An 8,981-nucleotide genomic window follows, 5' to 3' on the forward strand; every position below is an offset into this window, starting at 1 on the left:
ATACAGGGGTACAGGTAATATACAGGGGTACAGGTAATATTCAGGGGTACAGGTAGTATACAGGGGTACAGGTAATATTCAGGGGTACAGGTAGTATACAGGGGTACAGCTAATATACAGGGGTACAGGTAGTATACAGGGGTACAGGTAATATACAGGGGTACAGCTAATATACAGGGGTACAGGTAATATTCAGGGGTACAGGTAATATACAAGGGTACAGGTAATATACAGGGGTACAGGGAGTATACAGGGGTACAGGTAACATACAGGGGTACAGGTAATATACAAGGATACAGGTAATATACAGGGGTACAGGTAATATACAAGGATACAGGTAACATACAGGGGTACAGGTAATATACAGGGGTACAGGTAATATACAGGGGTACAGGTAACATCCAGGGGTACAGGTAACATCCAGCGGTACAGGTAATATACAGGGGTACAGGTAATATACAAGGGTACAGGTAATATACAGGGGTACAGGTAACATACAGGGGTACAGGTAATATACAAAGGTACAGGTAATATACAGGGGTACAGGTAATATTCAGGGGTACAGGTAGTATACAGGGGTACTGGTAATATACAGGGGTACAGGTAGTATACAGGGGTACATGTAACATTCAGGGGTACAGGTAGTATACAGGGGTACAGGTAATATACAGGGGTACAGGTAACATACAGGGGTACAGGTAGTATACAGGGGTACAGGTAATATTCAGGGGTACAGCTAATATACAGGGGTACAGGTAATATACAGGGGTACAGGTAACATACAGGGGTACAGGTAGTATACAGGGGTACAGGTAATATACCGGGGTACAGGTAACATCCAGGGGTACAGGTAACATTCAGGGGTACACCGGGGTACAGGTACTCCTAAGGATGGGATGATGCGTGGACCTATATGGGTTGGACTTGATGGACTTATGTCTTTATTCATCCCCAAATACTATGTAACTATGTTCCACCTGCCAAAGCATCTGTAATTCTGTTCAGTCAGTTCTGCAACCCACAGATGTCTGCCATATTGCACAGCCAGGCCGGTGACAACGTTATTTCCCATAGGACATTAGCATCTTCCTGCGTCACCCGTCTGCCCATTGGATGAACCAGGAATGTGATAAAGTTTGTTGCAGGTGACAACAGAAGCTGCAGTAGTGACCAGTGGTGTCACCCTGCTGGTTATACAGTTTGGCAGTGGCGTCACAAGGGGGGTGCAGCCCGCACCCGGGTGACACCATTGGAAGGGTGACAGCAAAATGACTGACAGTCATTTTGGTGTCACCCCATCTGAACAGTCGGGCACTCGGTCATGGACTGAGCTCCTGACAGGGGAGAGGAGGGGGGACCCGGCGGCATACCTCATCCCGACCATGTGACTGTTCCCTCCTCTCTCGGCTGGTGCCCATCACCAAGATGGCCGCCAGCAGGTATCCATAAGATCGCCACGCATGTGCGGTTTGGTCACGGTGGGGTGTCACCTGGTAGCCGCTCCGGGTGACACCCGGCCTCGGGACGCCCCGGCAGTTTGGCAGCGGTGTGTGTGTAAAGCGCCAGGCCGGCTGAACACAGTTACTACTCATCTGCCAGATAAAGACAAATTCGGGGATAGAGACCTCAAAGCGGGGACTGCTCCCGGGTAATGGGGACGGATGGTAAACCTTATCACAAATATGGGCTCTTTAAAGTGAACCTGTCAGCCATTAAACATTTTCTGCCATCTCTCTGTCCAATGGGAGGGCTTCACCATTAACAGGCAAATCTCCGCCCACCTGACTGCACCTTATCCAATAGGAGCAGTAGCTGAAGTACTTCCATTGGACAGAGGGATGACAGTTGGGCGGGGCTTCTCAGAGCAAGTCAATGTTAATTAAGGGGGCGGAGCTGGAGCCGGAGGTTCTGGCTAAACAAACATTCGCACGGCTGACAGGTTTGCAGCTTGCTCCTCGGGCCCTTTGTAGCCCGTGGGCCCCTGTGAAGACAGTTTCATCATTGCAAACATCTGATTGGTGGGTAATGTTTTTGTGTGTTTCTAATGTCTTGCAGTGCAGCAGAGACGGCGAATGCTGCGACGGGCAGCTCTGCATCTGGGGTCAGTGCAAGAAATCGGAGAAGGGGGAGAGCGGCGCCATTTGTGAGAAGCAGAGCGACTGCGTCCCCGGCCTGTGCTGCGCCGTCCATTCCAGTAACTATCTCCCCTCATTACGAAATGTGAAAACCTCAAACAGCACGTGCAGCCGATCCGTGACACTCTACAATTGTGCGCCGATCCGCGACACTCTACAATTGTGCAGCCGATCCGCGACACTCTACAATTGTGCAGCCGATCCGCGACACTCTACAATTGTGCAGCCGATCCGCTTAACGCTCCCCTCCTCATGAAACTGATTGTTGGCTTTGAATAGAGAAGGGAAAACGTTATTATTATTATAGAGGATTTATAGAGCGCCAACAGTTTGCACAGCGCTTTACAATATGGAGGGAGACAGTGCAGCTGCAGTACAGTTCAATACAAGAGGGTTAGCACTGATCCTGAGAGCTTACAATCCAAAAGTGGGAGGAGCAAGTGATACAAAAGGTAGTAAGTGTCTGGAGATGAGTTGATGGAGGAGGTAAAAGTTTGGCGTTTAGGCAGACGTGGGAGAGGCTTCCCTGGAGAGGGGAGCATTCGGGGAAGGCAGATGGGGTAGGAGATAGTTGGACAGGTTGGGGTAGGAAGTTCCAGAGGATGGGAGAAGCTCTAGAGAAGTCCTGGAGACGAGCATGGGAGGAGGTGATGAGGGAGCTGGAGAGCAGGAGGTCCTGGGAGGAGCGGAGAGGACGGTTTGGGTGATATTTTGAGATGAGGTTAGTGAAGAAGCTTTGGGTAGGGTTGGGGATGGCTTTGTATGTTATTAGTATTCTGAATGTTATTTGCTGGGTGAGTGGAAGCCACTGGAGGGATTGGCAGAGAGGGGCAGGGAATGGAAGCCAGTGGAAGGATTGGCAGAGGAGGGCAGGAGATGGAAGCCAGTGGAGGGATTGGCAGAGGAGGGCAGGAGATGGAAGCCAGTGGAGGGATTGGCAGAGGAGGGCAGGAGATGGAAGCCAGTGGAGGGATTGGCAGAGGAGGGCAGGAGATGGAAGCCAGTGGAGGGATTGGCAGAGGAGGGCAGGAGATGGAAGCCAGTGGAGGGATTGGCAGAGGAGGGCAGGAGATGGAAGCCAGTGGAGGGATTGGCAGAGGAGGGCAGGAGATGGAAGCCAGTGGAGGGATTGGCAGAGGAGGGCAGGAGATGGAAGCCAGTGGAGGGATTGGCAGAGGAGGGCAGGAGATGGAAGCCAGTGGAGGGATTGGCAGAGGAGGGCAGGAGATGGAAGCCAGTGGAGGGATTGGCAGAGGAGGGCAGGAGATGGAAGCCAGTGGAGGGATTGGCAGAGGAGGGCAGGAGATGGAAGCCAGTGGAGGGATTGGCAGAGGAGGGCAGGAGATGGAAGCCAGTGGAGGGATTGGCAGAGGAGGGCAGGAGATGGAAGCCAGTGGAGGGATTGGCAGAGGAGGGCAGGAGATGGAAGCCAGTGGAGGGATTGGCAGAGGAGGGCAGGAGATGGAAGCCAGTGGAGGGATTGGCAGAGGAGGGCAGGAGATGGAAGCCAGTGGAGGGATTGGCAGAGGAGGGCAGGAGATGGAAGCCAGTGGAGGGATTGGCAGAGGAGGGCAGGAGATGGAAGCCAGTGGAGGGATTGGCAGAGGAGGGCAGGAGATGGAAGCCAGTGGAGGGATTGGCAGAGGAGGGCAGGAGATGGAAGCCAGTGGAGGGATTGGCAGAGGAGGGCAGGAGATGGAAGCCAGTGGAGGGATTGGCAGAGGAGGGCAGGAGATGGAAGCCAGTGGAGGGATTGGCAGAGGAGGGCAGGAGATGGAAGCCAGTGGAGGGATTGGCAGAGGAGGGCAGGAGATGGAAGCCAGTGGAGGGATTGGCAGAGGAGGGCAGGAGATGGAAGCCAGTGGAGGGATTGGCAGAGGAGGGCAGGAGATGGAAGCCAGTGGAGGGATTGGCAGAGGAGGGCAGGAGATGGAAGCCAGTGGAGGGATTGGCAGAGGAGGGCAGGAGATGGAAGCCAGTGGAGGGATTGGCAGAGGAGGGCAGGAGATGGAAGCCAGTGGAGGGATTGGCAGAGGAGGGCAGGAGATGGAAGCCAGTGGAGGGATTGGCAGAGGAGGGCAGGAGATGGAAGCCAGTGGAGGGATTGGCAGAGGAGGGCAGGAGATGGAAGCCAGTGGAGGGATTGGCAGAGAGGGGCAGGGAATGGAAGCCAGTGGAAGGATTGGCAGAGTTGGGTGGGGAATGGAAGCCAGTGGAAGGATTGGCAGAGTAGGGCAGCAGATGGAAGCCACTGGAGGGATTGTCAGAGAGGGGCAGGGAATGGAAGCCAGTGGAGGGATTGGCAGAGTTGGGTGGGGAATGGAAGCCAGTGGAAGGATTGGCAGAGTAGGGCAGCAGATGGAAGCCACTGGAGGGATTGTCAGAGAGGGGCAGGGAATGGAAGCCAGTGGAGGGATTGGCAGAGTTGGGTGGGGAATGGAAGCCAGTGGAAGGATTGGCAGAGTAGGGCAGCAGATGGAAGCCACTGGAGGGATTGTCAGAGAGGGGCAGGGAATGGAAGCCAGTGGAGGGATTGGCAGAGTTGGGTGGGGAATGGAAGCCAGTGGAAGGATTGGCAGAGTAGGGCAGCAGATGGAAGCCACTGGAGGGATTGTCAGAGAGGGGCAGGGAATGGAAGCCAGTGGAGGGATTGGCAGAGTTGGGTGGGGAATGGAAGCCAGTGGAAGGATTGGCAGAGTAGGGCAGCAGATGGAAGCCACTGGAGGGATTGTCAGAGAGGGGCAGGGAATGGAAGCCAGTGGAGGGATTGGCAGAGTTGGGTGGGGAATGGAAGCCAGTGGAAGGATTGGCAGAGTAGGGCAGCAGATGGAAGCCACTGGAGGGATTGTCAGAGAGGGGCAGGGAATGGAAGCCAGTGGAGGGATTGGCAGAGTTGGGTGGGGAATGGAAGCCAGTGGAAGGATTGGCAGAGTAGGGCAGCAGATGGAAGCCACTGGAGGGATTGTCAGAGAGGGGCAGGGAATGGAAGCCAGTGGAGGGATTGGCAGAGTTGGGTGGGGAATGGAAGCCAGTGGAAGGATTGGCAGAGTAGGGCAGCAGATGGAAGCCACTGGAGGGATTGTCAGAGAGGGGCAGGGAATGGAAGCCAGTGGAGGGATTGGCAGAGTTGGGTGGGGAATGGAAGCCAGTGGAAGGATTGGCAGAGTAGGGCAGCAGATGGAAGCCACTGGAGGGATTGTCAGAGAGGGGCAGGGAATGGAAGCCAGTGGAGGGATTGGCAGAGTTGGGTGGGGAATGGAAGCCAGTGGAAGGATTGGCAGAGTAGGGCAGCAGATGGAAGCCACTGGAGGGATTGTCAGAGAGGGGCAGGGAATGGAAGCCAGTGGAGGGATTGGCAGAGTTGGGTGGGGAATGGAAGCCAGTGGAAGGATTGGCAGAGTAGGGCAGCAGATGGAAGCCACTGGAGGGATTGTCAGAGAGGGGCAGGGAATGGAAGCCAGTGGAGGGATTGGCAGAGTTGGGTGGGGAATGGAAGCCAGTGGAAGGATTGGCAGAGTTGGGTGGGGAATGGAAGCCACTGGAGGGATTGGCAGAGTAGGGCAGGAGATGGAAGCCAGTGGAGGGATTGGCAGAGAGAGGTGGTGGACACTGAGCGCTCGGTAAGGTGGACGAACTAGTAACTTATGTTACACATTACTCTAAGAGACCTGAGACACTGAGCCGCGTGCTACGGAGCCACACTAAGTGACCTGGGATTATTCCCCTCCATTCCCGGAGGAGTAGGGAGTAGAGAGCAGCTTCAAGTAACATCTATTCTACACCTTTACTTCAGCTCTCAGTTGACCTCTTTATCTATATGTAGCCAGGATGGGTTTGTGGCTATTGGCTGTGACGGTTCTCATTCATCCAGGTCATGGTATGGCTAATAGTAGGAGTTCACATTCAGATGGACTTGTTCCAAAGACACTTCAAAGCTCAACAAAGTGAGTGTTAGTTCACCTCTGTAGCCTCCGACCTCTGTGTCTCAGATCTTCTCAATGAGTGGCGGGAACATCTCCAGGATTTTTAGCCTCTTTTGGCAATTGTTTTATTGTTTTGAGATCTGTGAGGTAATATCTCACTAAACACGGAGGTGGAAACATTGGAAGCAGCTACGATACTATGTAAACATGAGATTGTATATTTCCCATATGTAGGTGATACGATCTAGGTCCTTCTAGGTCAGTGGTTCTCAACCTGTGGGTCGCGACCCAAAAGAGGGTCGCAACCCACAGTTGAGGGGGTCCCCATGTGCCTTGTGCTGCTCTAGGTAAGAGGCTCCTCAGCCTCCTCCTAGCGCAGCAGTGTCAGTTCTCCTAGATGGCGCTGCAGCATCAGCGACCGGAGAGGATCAAAGAGAGGGGAGCGGGCAGGAGTGAGGGGAGGTGAGTGCTTGATCACCACAGAGCCCGCACTGGACTCCACCAGAGTCCCACTAGCCACCTGAGAGCCCGCATAGTCTCCCGAGAGCCCGCACAGATACTAGTATTGGTGCATCCCTAAATTTTACGGTTGGGGGGTCACCACAACCTGGCAAATGTTACCAAGGGGTCCCGGCCCTAGAAAGGTTGAGAACCACTGCTCTAGGTGAACATTTGTAGACCCGTTGTCTTTGTCTTTCAGATCTTCTCTTTCCAGTCTGCACTCCTTTGCTGGTCAGGGGTGAGGAGTGCCAGAACTCAAACTCACTCCTAGATATATTTTCCTGGGATATGGAGTCAGACGCCCCTCTAAACCGCTGTCCCTGTGACAGAGGACTGATCTGCCAGGCTCAGAGGTCAGTATCCACGTTCGACCTTCACTGTTCCCATGAAAACCTGTTACATGAGAAAGGATTTGCAGTTAATGTCCCGCCAGGACACTTCCCATTGGGTCCATTGGTGGGGTTCTCACAAGGTCTTGAAAAGTCCATTGGTAGCGTGATGATGTCACAATCAAGGGTGGCAAGAAAACTGGTATGTGGTGACTGTGAGGCCCAACTAGATCGCTGGATCACCAGTCCTCACTACTGGAAGAGGCCCCGTGTAGTGTCACATGATGACGGATTCAGATAAGTAAAAAGCAGGCTTAGGAAGGGTTATTCTCTTGTGAAGTGATGGAGGTTGTTACCAAAGTGTTCAGAGATCGGCTTTTTAAGGTCATTTTTTATAGTATTGGATGGAGTGGCCAACACAAAGAACCTGAAAGCAAATCCCCCCCACCCCCACCCCCACCCAGGGACATAAAAAAAAACAGCTCAAAGAAGGTCCTAACCTTTCCTCAATCTCCATTTCATTCAGTAACAATGAAACTTAACCATTGGCCTTATCTAATCCCTTAACATTTACCCCAATCCTAGAAGTTAACCCCATTCCTCCCCAGTAGGGGTTTAAACCTGCTTTGGCCGCAGTTATTCCTCTCTGCCCCAAGATGTCCTCAGTCTTCTGGGTTGCAGGAAGGCCAGCATGAGTCAACCCAGAAGGCCGAGGCCATCCAGATAGTACAAGGTGTCATGGGCTCACCCTCTGAAAGGTCATCACCAAGGGTGGTGTTAGGACAGGGCTGGACTTCCATCAATGTTGACCCAAAAGCTAAAATATCTCCTGAACTATCGGGGTGATACATTACTCGGAAGGTCAATGCTTTGGCGCTGATTTGTACCAGTCTTGGCCAATAATGGTGCCAATCATTTCAGGCACTAAAACAGCATCGCCTATTGATATACCTTGGCTTAAAGCCATCCTGAGATAGCGGAATGGAACCTATTAGACATGTAAGCTGTGGAAAAAAACGGTTTGCTTTGGTTTGGATATTTTCGGAATTTGGGATTCGGATCCGAAATTCAATTTTGTTCGGGTTTCGGATTCAGTTTCGGATGCGTTTATGAATATTTGTTGCAAATACCACAGAAAACCATATACAGGTATTACTAAAGCTGAATCTCCCAGACCCGAATGGCATTCAGGTACTCCCAAAAGCCATTCAGAAATTCGGATCCTGAATGCGATTCGGGTCTGGGCGCCGCAGCTTTAGTGATATATGTATATGGCTCCCGGACCCGAATCGCATTCGGGATCCCAATTTCCGAATTGCATTTGGGAGCTCCCAAAGTACTACATGTATATGGCTCCCAGACCCGAATAGCATTCAGGGGCTCCCGAATGCAATGTGGAAATTCAGAACCCGAATGCGATTCGGGTCTGGGAGCCTCAGCTTTAGTATTATATGTATATACCGTATATGTCTAGAACCTGTTTTTGATGGCGTACATAGGGGACGTGGGGGGGGACATGTATGTTGATGCTTCCTCTAAAAGTTCTGGAGTGAAAAGCCTTTCGGAAACTTTTCCACCCATCGTTCAGTGCATTGCCCTCTGTAACCAGCGGTGACCCGCGACTACCTCCCCCTGACTTTTCCCCTTGTGTTTATTCGCAGTGACGGTCTAGCGCTCGTCTGCGAGGAACTTCCCCTGCAGAGCAAGAGGGAGGATATGATGCAGCTGCCATTTTTCACCCCCATACCGCAGGAAGATATCATCTACGAAGACGGTATTGATTCGCCCGCAGGGATCGGCGCCGATTTCGCCACTTCCGAAGATGAGAGAGATGTGGAATTCGATTCGGAGCAACCATTTGTGGACTACATCTAGAGGACTGATCGCCGACGATGAACCTCGGGAGGGCGGCGGGGTGAAGAACTGACCGGCGTAAGACGGAAATGGACACAAAAATATTCTCCAAACTGGATAAAACCCCCATTAATCACGAGGAGCTTGGGCGCTATCGCTTTGGTTGGCATGGCGCCCACACGTACATAGGAACCTTTCACTATTCCTTACCCCCCAGATCTATCGTATGGCGCTACACA

General features: G+C 52.5%; 1 protein-coding gene across 1 annotated transcript in view; it reads left to right on the top strand.

Annotated features, from left to right (window-relative positions):
* DKK3 (dickkopf WNT signaling pathway inhibitor 3) overlaps positions 1–8,763 on the top strand; it is a 33,424-nt gene extending 24,661 nt beyond the window's left edge. Inside the window, exons 5-7 of the mRNA XM_018554826.1 lie at positions 2,056–2,194; positions 6,759–6,912; positions 8,550–8,763. Of these exons, the coding sequence (XP_018410328.1) occupies positions 2,056–2,194; positions 6,759–6,912; positions 8,550–8,763 (507 nt within the window). The remainder of the gene's footprint in view (positions 1–2,055; positions 2,195–6,758; positions 6,913–8,549) is intronic.
* Positions 8,764–8,981: the final 218 nt, after the last annotated feature.

The sequence above is a fragment of the Nanorana parkeri genome, unplaced genomic scaffold (assembly GCF_000935625.1).
Source record: "Nanorana parkeri isolate BGI_ZX_2015 unplaced genomic scaffold, ASM93562v1 scaffold10, whole genome shotgun sequence".
Classification (NCBI taxonomy): Eukaryota; Metazoa; Chordata; class Amphibia; order Anura; family Dicroglossidae; genus Nanorana; species Nanorana parkeri.